The 16,713-nt window shown below is 38.9% G+C and overlaps 1 protein-coding gene across 2 annotated transcripts; it reads right to left on the reverse strand.

Moving 5' to 3' along the window:
• Positions 1–1,117: 1,117 nt before the first annotated feature.
• LOC107568191 (eukaryotic translation initiation factor 4E transporter-like) lies at positions 1,118–16,286 on the reverse strand. Of its 2 annotated transcripts, XM_016254116.1 has the most exons (20): positions 16,206–16,286; positions 15,638–15,722; positions 15,080–15,216; positions 12,114–12,187; positions 11,651–11,778; positions 11,290–11,564; positions 11,001–11,199; positions 10,711–10,871; positions 9,712–9,850; positions 8,877–9,053; positions 8,420–8,691; positions 7,831–7,914; positions 7,342–7,453; positions 7,158–7,228; positions 6,791–6,924; positions 6,409–6,484; positions 4,459–4,588; positions 4,021–4,356; positions 3,731–3,907; positions 1,118–1,972 (listed from the first exon to the last, which is right to left on the reverse strand). In XM_016254116.1, exons 3-20 carry the CDS (start codon positions 15,158–15,160, stop codon positions 1,776–1,778), a joined length of 2,823 nt encoding a protein of 940 aa, XP_016109602.1. In that variant the 5' UTR covers positions 15,161–15,216; positions 15,638–15,722; positions 16,206–16,286; the 3' UTR covers positions 1,118–1,775. The 2 variants fall into 2 exon arrangements, with proteins under 2 accessions (XP_016109602.1, XP_016109601.1); XM_016254115.1 differs by having other exon boundaries at positions 15,638–16,286.
• Between the last annotated feature and the right edge of the window lie 427 nt (positions 16,287–16,713).

A 16,713-nucleotide genomic window follows, 5' to 3' on the forward strand; every position in this document is an offset into this window, starting at 1 on the left:
ACTGGTTTAGACAGTCAGCCAGGCAGCTGCTCTCCTGAACTGCTAGTTTACTTTTCAATCACAAAGACACAAACAACAGAGAAAGGTAGCTGTTGTAGACTGTACACTGGCTTGCAGTATTGTTTGTAGTTGTGGTAATCAGATGTGCAAATACTTTAGGGAAATATAACTTTTTTTTTAAATCAAATATAATTACATAATGCAAATATTTTTTTGAATATTTTTTCCCCATTTACTCATCCTATTTTTATCATTGGTCTTGTCACTGTCATTGTTTCTGCTGTGGAAGCTTCGGTCACCAAAACAAATTCCTGGTATGTGTAAACATACCTGGCAATAAAGCTCTGATGCTGTCATATCACCCTGGTTTCACACCACAATATTTAGTTACCGTTTTTGAGCTCATTGTCTTTCTTGGGTGGCAAATCTAAATTTCTTCCTCGTTCAGTAAAACTGAAACTTTCCTACTCAATTGCAATCAATTTAGCCTCCATTTTGTGTTGTACTTTTATGTGGTTTGTCTGCTTTTGAGCTTTTTTTGTTTGTTTCCGTTCATGCATTATCCGGTGTGCTTGGGTTTGTAAAAAGCCTGATACAACAAAACAATATTGCGCAGAACAAAGTTCAGTAAAGGGAGTATGGCTTGGACATGCATGGATAACACTAGAACAGACTCCAATTTATGTACCAAGGACACCTGATACATGCAAAGCTATGAAATTCTACAACATGCCACAGCAGTTTTGGCATTTTGAAAATACACTTGGCACGAATAGACCAAGATGACGGTCTAGTTACAGTGGGATATAAATGAACTGTGGCACAACACTGCAATAAAACTACATCCATTCAAATGCAGAAGATTTGTTCCACAATCAACCATTTGGAAAGTCTGCTTTTTTACTTTAAGACCTTGACATCAACGAGTCAGAAATACAATTTTATGTGAATGATTTTTTTTTTATTTAATTTTTTCATATTTATTAACTATTTGTGCTTCTTAAATTAATAGCACATTACTTAATCATCAACCCCTGCCACCCTAAAACAAATGTGATTCAGAGCAGTGCTTCTCAGGTGACTAAGAAGACTGGCTGGAGGAAGGATGGGAGGGTTCTTTAAAAAAAAAAAAAAAAAAAAAAAAAAAAAAGGCACAACTAGCATTCACTTCTTGGGGTGGAAGAATGTCCCCTCTTGCAGAACAATCTGGCTTCAATATTCCAGCAAGTTTCAAGGGCATGTATCTCTGGATCAGGGATGCATTAAAACGCTACACACAAACATCTCCTTTCCAACAAATCAGCAATACTGCCCATTGCCGCCCGGATCAACCCTAGATGGGAAACAAGGAACATTGTGCGGACAGTGTGACTGGACAAAGAAAAAGCTACTTTCCAGTTTCTCAATAGCAGGATAACCTTCCCCACATGAAGACAGAAAAAGAAGAGAAAAAAAATAAAAAGTCCATTCTATGTACAAGGTGGAAAAAGACAAATCTATTCCTATAATCTGTACAAATTCAGGCCTATACATTATTTACTTTACTGCAAAAACCGAAAATTCAAAACAAAAACTGAGAAAATTTGTGACAAAAGCGGTAGGAAAGGTGTCTTTCCCTTTTTCCTCTTAACTTCAGGCCTTCTCAAAAAAAAAAAATAGACAGGGCTCTGACATCTGTACATAATGGTAGAAATCAAAGTTCATATCTCTCCAACTAGAGGGTAGTGGGGAAGGGATGTCTTGCTTCGCTCCTGCTGTCTGGTCAGAGGATGTCATCACTGGCGGAACTCGAGCTCATCAACACTGATTACTTTAGTAGACGGCATGGAAGGGAGGGGCTGTTGCAGCACGTCAGATCCAAACCACTTGGCCAGACCCAGAGGAGGACTGCCACCTCTTCGCTGGGAATGGTTTGTCCGATGGGGACCGTAGCTCTGTGACTGGGGTCCTCCTAACGGAGCCACTGGCAGATCTGTGGAGAAAAAAAATTAAAGGGGTCATATGATGTTGCTAAAAAGAAAATGTGTATTTGGTGTAATGAAATGTGTTTATGTGGTTTAAGGTTAAAAAAAAACACATTATTTTCCACATACTGTACATTGTTTCTCCTCTATGCCCCGCCTTTCTGAAACGCTTCGATTTTTTTCAAAGCTCATTGGTCTGAAAAGACCAATGACAAACGCTACTCTACACTGCTCAAAACTTGTTTGAATCGTCAGTGGCAAATATATTTTTATCTTTAAATATATAAAAAAAAAAAAACACGTACTTGCAATCTGAGAGTCAGAACAGCCGGCACTGTAGTCTACTCTCCCAGGATCAGAAAACAGTCCTACATAAAATGCGCTGGACACATCGGAATATTTTGGTTGAACTGTTCTGGAACACTGTTGTAAATACAACTTAACCACTGATTTCTAGTCGTGTCCGCTTTTGGAAGACCAAACTAAGTAGTTTCACTTTCACAACAAAACACAGCGTCACACACGGCGGGCGGGCTTGCGGCAACCACATGTGACGACCCCAGGCTGGACTCCGCTTCGCCCACGTTGAAAACCAATCCGGCGATCCACAGCGCGAAGTTGATGTATTTCCTCAGAGGCCAGCACGGATCAGCTCCAGGCATGACGAAGCAGATATCATCCTCTTTTGGAAGGCCAAACAAAGTAGTTTCACTTTCACAACGAGAAATACAGCGCCTTCACGACAAGGCGGCGGCAACAACAATACTACAGCGAGAATAAAAGTTACGCCGCCTTTCTTTGCGAGAACATTTGGGCGGCGTTACGCAAATCTTCCCACATCGTGACGTAGTGGGAACATGTGGGGGCTTGTTAGAACGAGCTGTTTTAGGTAGGCGTGGATGATTCTTAACTTTTATAAAGAATATCTCTTTGGATTTGAGACTTTAGTCTTTGCAACTTTACAGATCTTCTTTATGCACCAAGAGCTTGTAACACTCCAAAGAGAAAGGAAAAAAAATCGCATCATATGACCCCTTTAAAATTTTAAACCATAACAAATGACCCCTTTAAAATTTTAAACCATAACAAAAAAGATAAACAATCAGCATATTCATTTGCTCTCTTCTGTCTGGAAGGGAAGTTTCAGTAATAAACATGTTTAAAAGCTTGAATCTAGTAATAGACTGATAAATTGGCATTGAGATAATCGGAAATGGATCAGAACTCCACACGCTTTGATAACTCAAGTAAATAAAGTCTAATATCAGCAATTCTTTAAATTGCATTTATTATTAGATTAAAATCAGATCAGCCATTGGCCACCTAGACAGTACATAGCAGTAAACAGTGACCGTAAAGACAATGTTTCAAAAGATTTCCATTTCAAATACATTTTCAACTTTCTATTCAAAGAACTTATTTAAAATATTTTGTGATTTCCACAAAAACATTAGGCAGCACAACAGTTTAAGAATGCTAAGAAATGGTTGAGTACAAAATCAGCACAATTTCTGAAAGATCATGTGACTCTGCAAAGCTGAATTTTCAGCAGCCATCAGTTTATCACAGAAATAAAACTACATTTTTAAATTATAGTTATTCACAATATTTCTGTTTTTACTGCATTTTTGACCAAATAAATGAAGCAGTGGTGAGAATAAGACTTTTTAAAAACCATGTAAAAAAAATTATTACCAAGCCATCTTTTGAACAGTAGTGTTTATCACTCTAATGTAGTTATTTTAAAACACTGGTGCTGTACTTACTTGGTCTCTGCTGCTGTTGAAGCTGTTGCTGCATGACTGCTAACTGCATTTGTGTTCCTGCAGCTCTAGGGGTCATGAGTGGATGCCCTGCAGGACCAAGGGGATAAAGAGGCTGCCCTAAGAGGGCTGGGGGCAAACCCTGAAGCTGAGACAGGTCTACAGCCTGAGGGAACAAGCCTATTCATGCAGAGGAAAAACAAAAGAACTTCACTAACACCGTTTTCAGTTTCCAACAGGAATATGGCTGGAAAGGGTATGAATAAAGAGAAATCAAAAAGTGTTAAACCAACCTGTTTGTAATAATGCGGGTCCAAGCTGTTGAGGCTGGATGCCCTGAGCCAGCATCCTCTGCATCACACCCGGGTGAAGCTGGGGTGGAGGTCTGACCAAGGGGACGTGGGGAAGCAGAGGGACTGGATACATCTGGGGTCTGGGGAAGGGAGAAGATGGTCCTGGTGACAGCATAGTGGGAGTGTGGCCTGTTGTTGAAGGAGGCCTAGGTCGGTCTGGGTCTTTACTATGACGACTCCGAGTAGGAACAGGGGTGGAGCATGCCTTTACCCCACCAGTCTGAGGACCACTGGTGTCCACATCTTCCAGAAAGGAACTGGGTGATGGAGGCCCATCTATAAGTGAAAGGAAACTGCTTTAGGAAATAAGAAAGAGGAAGAGCTACTCCATTTATTCACCCTGCTCTAATCTCTTGGTGTGTGTGCATCGTTTCATACCCTCCTGAGAGTTATGGGAGTTCACGGTCTCCTCCTTGCTTCCTGGTCTACTCCCAGGATCATCTCGACTTTTCTCTTTTGATTCGTACATTTTTTTGATTACAGAAGTGGGAGTGAAGGATGGAGACAACTGCAGCAGGGGAGAAAAATGTTGCTTAAACCAAACAATGAGTCATTTGTTTGCATTTATGTTTGTTTTTTGGTCTATAGAGAGACATTTAAGTTACTTAACAATAAAATGGCTTTACAAATTAATACATCAGAGACCGTATTCACAACAACATTTTATCTTGGCACTAAGAGTACTAACAGTAAATGCTTTTAGCTAAGAGTTTCCTCTTAAAACCTACTCACAAAGCTGCTGAGACCAAGTTTTACTAAGGAATTGGGAAAAATCTTATGTTAAGACAAAGGTCAGGGCTGACCTGGTTGCTATGGATTATGTCATCAAGCTTACGAACTACGCCAACAATAATTGGCTGAGAGGGGATGGGTCTCTGTTAGTGATTTAATCATAGAAATATTGTAGAAAGAGGTAAATGTGTCTCATTCATCAACCTCAAATAAAGGCTTGTCTTTTGACAAATTTAAACATGCAAGTTGTATCAACTTTGTACGGCTGCTTGCTCTAAAGTTAACTTGGATAAATGTGCGCTATTAAGCACATATCCAAGTGTTTTTTCGGAGTGTGGAAGCTATTAGCGCACAGAGGCACCAGCGCAAACACTGGCATTTTTTTCCTGATAACCGTGGAAACAACAAATTCGCCATCATGTTTTCTCATGCAGAAAAGAGTAGTAATTCGAAAACTGTAAAGGGTCTACTTTTATTTGTGTACTCACAATATTAACAAAAGGTTGTGCTTTGTACAATAAAGAAAAACAGGACGTGCTTAATGCGGTCTCGTAGTGTCTGTGAACTGGAGCGCATCGCAAAAATTAAGGCTACTTGCCTCACACACACACACAACAAATATATCTACAGAAAGCCTGTAATGTCTACTTCTAAATTAACTAATTCAAATCAAAAACTTGCATTATGTAATCCATAGGAAAGGTGCATTTCTCTCTAAAGGCGTGTCACTGTACTGAAGAGATGGCGACTCTGCATCATCAGCTTCATCTTTACAGCTGACACTGACTCAGAAAACAGTAGTTTATTAATTAAAATATCTCCTTACCATTTTTTTCCTGACACCTTCATAGTCCATCTCTTTGCCAGTACTTTGTGGCAAGCTTTATGCATGCTTGAGCGAAATAGGCTATAAATGCTCATTATGGTTTAGTGTTGGGTGAAGCCATCTACACTGTATGATGAATAAATCTATTATACTTACAGCGCACGTACATCTGCACTTTGTTTATGATGAAAGAATTTGCGAGAGCAGAATTCAGTCAGCGAGCGCACACACTGAACAAAACTCTGGTGTTTCAGCTAGGACTCATCTGAACGTCAAAGGCATCAGCCACAGGCGATATCTCCTACTATCGTCGATACACAATACTGTCGTCACAACCCTATTATGGTTTACTTCTTGCCCAACTTGTACATGAAAAGAAGGGACATAATTCTACTAAAGGGAAATTGTGAAATGCTTCTAAAATGTTTATGTTCCGAGGCGGATTGCCGGCAACAGCCATTTTAGGATGGTTTGTGATTTGGTCTTAGTGACTTAGGAATCCTCTTGACTACCCATAACTTTTTACAGATTTAGAAGCGGATTTTAGCGTTAAAACGCTTTGTGAAATACTCTTAGAGCAAATATGTAAGAGTCCTAAAATTAGGACTGACACGCCCATATTTGTGTTTTTTTTTTTTTTTTAAAGACTTTCTCCTAAATCGTCAAGTTAGGAGCTACTTTTAGCCTTAAGATGTTTTGTGAATACGGCCCCAGATGTAGGATCAAATGTCTCAATGACTGTTATATTAAACGTCACAGATTTGACTTACAACACTTGTTATTGTATTGGCAGGTGATGCCCGGCCAGGCAGGTGAGGCCCAGGTGAATGGTTCATCCTGGTTTGTCTACAAACAGGATGATACAGATGCAAATAAAACACTGTACACACCATTATCAGCCCCTTCCATTCATTAGTCTACTGATATGGATAGAGCAACGGTTCATATTATGAATAAACGCATAAAAGCAGGATTCATATCTTGTTAAAAATCACCTTTTCAATTTCCAGCTCTTAAAAAGTACAATAATCATGACAGTCTGACAAAAGATGAGTACTAAGAAAGCTCAATGATTCATGAGGCTGAAACCATTAGCAAGACATGCTTTGTGCCTGCCTGTGACCTGCTATGGTTTCTGATAATCCAAATTACCTGTTGTGAAACACCTTATCATGAGCCTGTTTGTTGTAGCCTTGTTGGTACTGTTGGCGATTAAGAGCTGCCAGATCCTGCTGAAGCAAAGCTTCCAGATTGGTCTGGTCCACTCCCATTGGCAAAACTCTCATCTAAAAATAAGGAATTCATCTCCGATTAACAAATAATGCAAAACCAAGAACAGTACATTTTATTGTAATTAATGTTAACAGCCTTTACACAAAGAGAAAATGTAGATTTATAGAAACTGACAAATATTAATTATTAAATGTATTAAAACATGTCATGAACAGTAGTAGTGCTTATATTTAAATACTGGAATTTAAAAAAACTTTGATATCTGTCCATAGCATTTGAGTTTTACCTGTGGTGTATTCCTGGCCCTATTCATGTCTGGAATTTGATCCAACACAGTTTGTGGGCCAACAGGGAACCCTGAGATTCAACAAAATATGGGTGAGGAACATAGCATAAAAAAAATAAAATGACATTTGTGTTTCACATTCAACATGTCTCTATTGGTTTTAAATCAATTTAACTAATTTTACCTGTTGCAGGTGGCATGCCCGGGAAAAAGTCCTGTATAGGGGCTCTCTGCGGGAAGAGTGGGGGTGAAGCGCGTTGGTGTATGAGGCCAGGCACAGGGGCAACCAACAATTCCTAAAGCACAAAAGCACAAGACTGATTCATTGTCAACACCCGTAACTTCACTGCAGCAGTGTTATAATACAATAAGAACAAGATGTGAGCCTCAGCTACACAGCTAGTGAAGCTGTTATTGCCTCAACACTGCAGGACAGATGTCAATTACTAAAGTAAATTTACTAGTGCCTCAGTTATTACAAAAAAAAATAAACAATTTTACACACCGATTTGTTTGCATGAACTTCAGGTTAGGGATTACTGACAAGTTTGCACAATTTGTTACAGTGGTACACATCAGTCACATCACGTAACCAGGTGTACTGATGTCCTGACAAGTATAAATTAGTTGATAGAACTTGTATTGAACAAATAGAATGTCTTTGACAGATCACCTGAAATATGTTTTTCTGCTGGGAGGTGGGTACCTGCGTCTCCGATAAGGACACAAGAGCAGGATCCACTGACTGCTGCTGTAACTTAACACAAAAGCAGGGAAAAAGTGATCATGTTAAGAGTTGGAACATGAACCATACAAAAACAGATTGGATACAATGCACGCCATTTGGTCCATCAAGTTTTGTTAGCTGAAGTCAAAAACACTGATGGCGCCTACATCATACCAGTGACAGCTTGAGCAAAAAAACTGTTAAACAACCAAGCAGGTTACAAAAGATTCACTGTAGTCAGAACGGGATAATGCCAAGCAAAGCATGCAAAAGTTCACTGACAAGTCAGCCACAACCACTAAATACAAATTTATGCCCATCACTAGTCAAAATAAACACTCATTTACTAGCCCAGAACAACTAGCAAGTAACTGGCACTGGCTTGTGTTGCATGCAAAGGCAGGTAATATTTAAATGCAACAAGCTGGACGACCAATGCATCCGTCTCACACACACACAGCTTTACCTGAGGCTGGACAGCATGCAGCAAGCTCTTACAAAACCATGCAAGCATAACTGATGGCTGCATACTTACACTGCTCCCGCTGGCTTTGGGGTGGGTGGGCAGGGTTCCACTTGCCTTCATGGTGCTCACTAACTTATTAAATGCAGACATGTCAGGGTCTCGTGGTCGTGACGCAACCCCGGTACCTTCCGTAAGAGCCTTTTCAAGGTGCTCCACCATGAAGGGAGTTCCTCCACCTCCACTGGGCTGCTTTTGAGGTAATGGAGCCGGTTCAGGCTGCACCTTCAGGGCCTTCAGACTCCCTTCCACTTCCTCCAAAGACAATACTACCCCCGAGTTTGCTATAAGGTGGCAGACAGAAAAAGTGTTTTGTTTATCTTATTATAAGTAGCAATTTGATATATTCTGTATTGATGAGTAGCATCTGTGGCCTAGAGATTAAGTTGTATACATTTACAACAACAACAAAAAAAAACTCATTACTCAATATCCAATAAAAATACTAAATACACAGGTTGCTACTCACTGCTCTCTTTTAGGTGAGCCTTGTTGACATTCAAGCTAGACAGTAGAGGTTTCAGGTCAATGTTGGCTTTATGCAGCAGCTCCAGTATGTCCACCTTCTCTTTGCGTTCCACTGAAGAGATGGGGGTGAAGTACAAGGACGTACCCTGATTCAGAGATCCAGTATGAGGATCGAAACCTGACACACAGACAAACAAAATTACACCAAAATGGCACAGTAGAGAGACGCACTGATGCATCAAGCCACCTTTTTTACATTTGCTTTCCATATTACATTTACATTCACTGTTCATCAGAGGTAGCATTTACACTACAATTCAAATGGTCAGTAGTGTTATTTTACATTGAAATATTACAGTTTTTGGTAGTGTATATTAGCAGCATAATACATGCAACCAAATTATACAAGACTTCCGTGGTTTGCAGGAAGCGGACAAAAATAGACTGCTAAATAATTGCTTTCTTAGGCTCAAACAGCCATAGGGACCATTTCTTAATATTTATGCAAAACACAGTTTCATGGCTGGTGAAAAATAAAAAAAAGTGAGGTCAATTGTCAATGCATCTAAAACTTGCACCTTTTTCTGACTAGATAAAATTGTTACAAAAAAGGCAACTGAACTAAATAGTTAACATTTAATATTAAATATCTTTTGTAGCTCTTTGCTGGTGTCTAAATTTTGTTAGATTAAACAATAAAATTAAAAAGCTAAGCTAATGCGTTCAAAAAGGAAAAGCAAGAATACCAATAACAGACTGTAGTTTTTAAAATCAGCATATGCAAAAAAAAAAAAAAAAAAAGTCCATGTTTGTGCACTGGAATAGGAAAGGGTTACCTGCTAGTCTCTCCAACTCCTCGTGTGGTGTGGAACGTAGACTGCTGGAGCGGCTGCCAGAGGGACTTCTGTTACTGGAGAACCAGCGACTGAAACGACTGGCCATGACAGGACCCTCAGCAAGAACATCTTCAATCATCTGGAGGGAAAGAAAGAGAAGCCCTGGTTTTAAACGGTTATAGCATAGAAGCAGGAAACAGCCATGGGGAGTGGATGACACTTACGTGAAGAGTGTCTGCAGACTGCTTAGTGCAATGGGGTGAAAATGGGCATTTTGGAGAATAGTTTCATTTAAAAGATCCCCACATATTTCCAAAATCTAAATTATAATTTGGCATAGCCTTGATGTGCACAACCCCATCAAACGCCCCCCCCATCCCAAGTTCCAAAAGTATCAATATAATTCTTGCAAGTCAGATGGGCATAAATTTGCATTTCATTGAACTCTCTGTATAGCAAATTCAAAATGAACAAATAGCTTGACGCCACACAACTGCAAAACCAACAATCTCATATTTCTAACACCAGCCATCAACAGCAACACATGAATCCCAAACAGGCCTGCTGAACTACTCTGCAATCACAAACACAAATACAAATACCTAACGTTACATGCATTTAGTAGCCACATTTATCCAAAACGAACAAATGACGAGATATTCACAACCGATTCATTATAGAGAATCACACCCGGACATATCAGAAATACCGCAATACAAATCTGTCTGGAAAATAACAACTATTAAAGAGTTACAAACGTATAAGGAGCACAGTGAACGGTACAGAGCAGAATTAAAAAAGGCTTCCATTCAGTTTAGTGTATTCAGTATAGATTAATAAAAAGTGCCCAGAAAGTCCCTAATAATGACATGGACCAAACATTTCTCAAAACCCCCAAAATACCCGAGGAGTGATTTGTCTATTCATCCTCCCTTTTAGACAAGCCAGATATTTTGTGACCATCACCCTTAGAAGCATGCAGTGCTCCCCATATCTTACCGAAGCCAGACCAGGCATGGTCTTTTCAAGATTGAAGAACTCATTGAAGTCAAATTCTCCAGGGGTTTGCTCAGGAAGAACCTCAGCATGTGGAACCTCTTGATCAGCTCCTGACTCTTGAACTACTTCAGGATCCCCAGAGAGCCCACCATTACATTCAACTGTAGGTGTGAAAGATTAAAAAAAATAATAAAAAAAAGATTTAAAAAAAAAGCATGCTGATAAACGCAATCAAACAACTGAAGCATTTCTAATGTGTTTGCATTTTCCTACATTTGTACAATACATGCCTTCTTTAATAGACTCTGGCTTCTTCCTGGAACGTTTGGTCCTCCGCTTGTCATCCTCCAAGATCTTGTCATCAAAGCCAATGAGCTCAATGGTCTCAGACTGACTAGTAGGTCCACCAGAGAACCACTCTGGCTCCTCTTCTGCATAGGAGTCATTTCTTCTTCTCTCACTGAACACTCTTTTGTCTCCAAAGTCTCTCTATAGTAGAACACAGAAAACAAAGTTTTATTCTTTGAACAATGAAATAATAGCAAGGTTCCTTTGCATCAAAAAGCCTTAGCACTATACCCTAAATCTCTTGTCCTTAAATTCACGTTCTCGGTCTCGTTCCCTCTCCTTGTCAACTCGTGTGTCCCTCTCAAATACACGTGATGCAATGATACGGCCACTCCCTATGCGACGTGCTCCCCCCAAACGTAGTGACTCATTCTCTTTGTTCTCCAGAGGGCTGATGGGGCGACGAGGGAGGGCAGTGGGTGCCACTTGACAGCCACCGCCAAAACTACGGCGCTGTGGACTAAGAACCACCTCAAGATCATCATCTTTTACACGTTCCCGAGGATCTGGGGAAGACAAAATTAATTCTGGTTTTGTTTCAGCAACACGGTTTTGATAGTCAAATAACATCAGAAATTTCTTGGTCAATTACCTGCAATTCTGCGTTTTAGCGGAACTCTGTCCTCTGCATAATCTTTCTTGTATCCTTCTGCTGGACAGCTGTTTTCTGAAGAGGGATATAGTGAGGCATGCCATTTTTCAGGGTCCCAAACCCCATCACTATGAAGAAGACAGTCCCGTTAACACATACATTAGGTTCTCCATATAAGCTAATGTCCCACTAAGAGTATTCAAACAAATGACTGCTGTAAATTGACTCTTTGATCATCTAATATTTGAAAACAGCGGTCTGTTAAGTGCTACTAACAAAAGTATGACAGACAATACTAGTTGTCCAAGCTTAAATACAATGAAAAGCTTAATTTTTAGGTATACAAGAGGATATGCAACAGTAGAACAGTCATTTTCTTATGATCTTCATGCAAGATAATATGGTGCAACGTTCAGAAATATTCAAACTGAACTGGCAAACAAACACTAAATAAAAAGTTCACCTGTCATATTTCTCTGAAAGACACTCTGGCCTCTCATTGGAAATTGGGAGTTCTTTGATTTCCATAAGCTCTTCCTACAATAACAAACAATTATAAGCATTACAAAACTCTATAGAACACTTTACATCCAAAATATTTAAGGGTGCTTTCAGAGTTTGATGTCAAAGTTTGGTTCAATGGGATGTGAACGCAACGCAGTTTACAAAACTCTGGTATGCTTCACTGCTGATACAAACATATTCATACTAAATTGTGGAAGTGAACCGTTACTGATACCATACGGTTCGGTAAAACTGTGCATTCTCTCTCACTTTCCTGGCACGAAGGACTGATGCATGTACTGTATATCTCATTTCTACTTTTCTGTCTTAATCTCAACTCCTGACTTTCTAGAGAATTTGCAATACTTTAACAGCAGATAGATACACTGCCATTGAGTGCTGATGCTTTAAAACAAGACCAAAGTTTCAAAATTAAAGTATAAAAGTGAGACAAGCTTCATTATGCATTTTGCTGCCTTTTACTGCTTTGTTGTTTAAGGCAACCAATGCACAACAGCATTCTCACATTGGGCCTCATTCACGAAACATTCGTAAATATAGGAGTAAATTCTGAGTAATTTGCGCGTAAAACAGACCTTCCCGGAAAACTCTCCTCAGGATTCACAAACGCTTCGTACACATCAGATTTGACAGTTAAACATGTGTATGGTAATTAATTCCAGTCATTTGTAAATAGGGCACTCGTGCACGCTCATTCACAATTAGTATAATTACAGCTAAGTTCCGCAAATTGCGTGTCCAGGAACGCAGTGGAATATTCTGGTCTACTTTCTCAGGTTTGGCTCCAGTATATTGCATACATGCTAAAAAAAAAAGACTCATAGGCCATATGCCTAACAATAAATATTCAATAACGTGTCCACAAATGTTTTTAGCCAGCTGAAAAAATGTCAGGCACTCTTCTAAATACGTCCAGCTGGTGGTGCTTGAGAATGCTTTGGTGGCACAGCGTTTTTCCAGAGGCGCTTTGGTTGCTATGATTTGGAATATCCATGGCAGTAACGTATTACTAGAACCTCATTTTGAAGAATATTACTGAATATAAAATGCAGTAACCAGCAATATTAACTTCTCTATTGTTATTCAGTAGTTGAATTATTGATTATTTGGTTCTTCGAAGCTCTTCGAAACTGCATCCTGTCATAGCAACAGGTCTGTAAACTTAAACCTGCTCGGGTGCAGGCTTATTTCATGTAAACAGGATTAGATCGCATCTTTTTAAGCAGAACTAAAACTTAAAATCTGTCCGCTACCACATTACAAGTGTATCCTACTGAACCAAGGACAATAATTTCAAATAATAATCATTTAAAAATTAATTTAAAGATAATAATTTTGTGTAGTCTTTAATACTATAGACAGCCAGTTTTACTCACTGAAAGATTTATTTGTCATAAAATTACTACTTCATAATTGTATTCGAGTCTTACACACATGCTATACAGATAATGTAGAGTCGTGCATTAATAGCCCCTTTTAAACCAACCCATGAATGCACAATTATCTCAGATAACTCAATCCAGCCATACTAATCATCAACAACAGGTGCGTTCGAAGAACCGAATTAGCCAGATCCTGATTAGTGCGATGATATCATCTTGGATGTGACATTTCATCTCGGATGTAATAAGCGACGTACGAAGAACGGGCCCCTGGTAAGGAGCAGGTGTAAATTTCTTTCATACCAACTAATATTTTGAAAATACGAACACTTTCATGAATCCGAAAATTTACGTCAGAACAGCTTTACGAACAATTGACAAATTTGTTCTGCTCGTGTTTCATGAATGAGGCCCATTGCTTTAAATCCTGTCACGTGACTACAATTTTCTGTGTTGCTTGATTTTTATTTTTATTTTTTACATACAGGTATTTTGACTAAAGCTAAGTGTTTTCCTGCTATTTGAAAAGTTAATTTGTCACACGTAGTACATAAGCAGTTAAGTTCTCACGCCATTCTAAAAACAACTCGATTAAAACATTTCAATAAAGTAAAAAACATAAGGTTTTTAAAAAATGGATTTTAGTATTGGTAATAAATGTTAATAAGATTAAGACTTGTTGGCGCCGATGGCCTTGTGGGTAGTGCGCCGACATAGTGCAACTGTGCTCACGGTGACTTGAGTTCAATACCCATCTCAAGGTCCTATGCCGATCCGGCTCCCCTCTCTCCACCCAGTGCTTTCCTGTCAACTCTCTACTGTCCTGTCTCTATAATAAAGGCATAAAAATCCAATAAATAGAAACTTTAAGAAAAAAGATGATAACTTAATCAAATGAAATAGAAATAAAAAAAGCATTTTGTCACCTTCTGCGTCATTACCTAGCAACAAGGGTAACATTAAGCAGCTGCTGCTTTGATGACAAACATACCACAGTCAATCCAGCAGAAGCAATAAAACTCAGATTCAAACCAATCAATCAAACCAAGTCTGAAAGCACCCTTAAAATAGACATGAAATGAAAATTCACTATTTTTGAAATGCATGTTATAGAATTTTTTTATTTATACAAATCACTGGTGTATGCTTTTTTTGACCTTGTAATGTTTAATCAAAATGTCATAACGGGATCTTCTGCTGAAAACTACTTTCCGGTTATGCATTCAGGACTTCCAATCATCATCTCAAAATCTGTTTAACAACTGATGGATAGAACCTTAAATTTTCTATTTTTCTTAGTTGACTTTACATCACAATACAGATGAAAAGATCTCCTGCTACATCCATTTCATCATGACTTTAAAGCCTAGTTTCATAGGCTGTAAGCGTGGTCTTTTATTTGGTAGGACATTTAGAGCTCTAAAAGTTACAACATGTGTTCAAAGTACATCACACCATAATATCAAAAGATTAAGGCCAATTTGTTTCTCAAAAGAGGTTTCCTTTAAGGGATTGTTCTCACCTTGGTATATCTATAGGCAGAGGTCACAACTAAGTCCTTCACCGTTTCCACCATGTTTTCACCATTTTCATCCTTCTCCATAACTCAGGTGGGTGGTCAAACTGAAGTGAAGCCTCAATATCAGACACTCTGGGCACCTGTGAATGACGTTCTATAGCATTAGTTTAACCGCTGTGACAATGCAATGCACATTTATTTGGTTAGTCATAAAAAAAAAATAGCTATCCAATCCAAAATCAGTGAGCAATTGAACGTGATTGTACAAACAGGCTGCAGTCAGTTTAGCAAGGCGTATATAAATCCCGTAAAGTCTATGAGAACTTCAAATTAAATTGAACTTAGATCTATTTTTAATGAGGATTGAATGTTGTAGGGATTTAATATCAGGTAAATGTCCGGCTCCAGAGAAGCGGTTTTATTAGCAAATTACGAGACAGACAATAAGCAAACTACAGAATATTAATCAGCCTAATGAAGGAACATTGAAATAATATCTCTCGCATGAACAACGTGTCTGTTTTGGAAAAAAAACCTCTCTCAACATCCTGATGAACTCACCTGATATTAGAAACGGTGTCACAGCACCTTCTCTCTCCCCGCCTGGATACCGCAGTTAGCTTCTGGCTACCTGTCCAATACCAAACTACAAGAGATGCTGCAGTCAGTCCAGATTTAAGACCGCACACAGATGAAGCTTTCTGCCTAAAAATTTAATTTCTCTGTAGACAATCCTGACACGAGGCTCGGATATCCCTGGTCACTCCTGATTTATTCGCTAATTGTCAGAGAAGCATTTCATTAGCAAACTGGCTAAATTCAACAAGTCGACGCCGAGGATTTACTTCGGTTCTTATGGACAAACGGCTCTATTTGCACCGTTTCTGCTTATTAATTATACTTTTGGCTTGTTTCTCCTTTGGTTTTTTGATCGTGAGAGCCGAATTTGTTTGTTTATTTATAGGCTAGTGAGTCGGGTTAGCAGGCTAGGAAACTTATCCCCTCATAAAGCTGCACATAAAAAGCGCGTCAATACATTAATGCTCACATATATTAGGACCAATTCCAGCAGATAACTGGGTTCTACCAATAATTAAAGCTTGTAGTCCGACTGGAACAATCAATGTACCTCGGGGTACTTTCTCTGAGCTCTCTCTTTCGTCTCTGTTCAGTCGCAGAGCGGCGAATTTCTTCAGATCTCTGACTGGTTCTGAGAGAGGCCCCAATCAAGGATTATATAGTGTCTAATCACGCCTTCTTTAAAGTTTCAAGAAACAAACACTCACGTTTGATTGTAACTTCAAATTTAATTACACAGAATACCAAACTGCGTCGATAGAAGTGTGTGTTTTATTCAAGGGCGTTGACAAGAGTCGTTATAGAATTTTAGAGCAAGAATACATTTCAGGCAATCAACGTGGCCACCCATTGTAAATTGTAGTCACGTGACAGGATTTAAACAGCTTAGTTTTTACAGTCTATGGTTGAGTTGCTTGATGTTTTTTTTTTTTTACATCATTCTGACTGTAGTTAAAAGTGTTTACCTGCTATTTATTCGATTAAATTCTATTATGTTCACGATGGATTCTGTTTTAAGTTTATTGTCAACCACGTAGACCTCACTTTAATACAACAGT

This window comes from Sinocyclocheilus grahami, unplaced genomic scaffold, assembly GCF_001515645.1.
Source record: "Sinocyclocheilus grahami isolate Dianchi unplaced genomic scaffold, SAMN03320097.WGS_v1.1 scaffold1224.1, whole genome shotgun sequence".
NCBI classification, from domain to species: domain Eukaryota; kingdom Metazoa; phylum Chordata; class Actinopteri; order Cypriniformes; family Cyprinidae; genus Sinocyclocheilus; species Sinocyclocheilus grahami.

Bases quoted from the DNA above. Each gene is read 5' to 3' on its own strand.
- LOC107568191 (XM_016254116.1), bottom strand. From the start codon at position 15,160: ATGGAGAAGGATGAAAATGGTGAAAACATGGTGGAAACGGTGAAGGAC. The intron at 6,925-7,157 runs GTAAAACTCAAA...CCTTATTTTTAG, and splicing joins GGGCCAGGAATACACCACAG to ATGAGAGTTTTGCCAATGGG. The intron at 3,908-4,020 runs GTTGGTTTAACA...CTGCATGAATAG, and splicing joins ACCCGCATTATTACAAACAG to GCTTGTTCCCTCAGGCTGTA.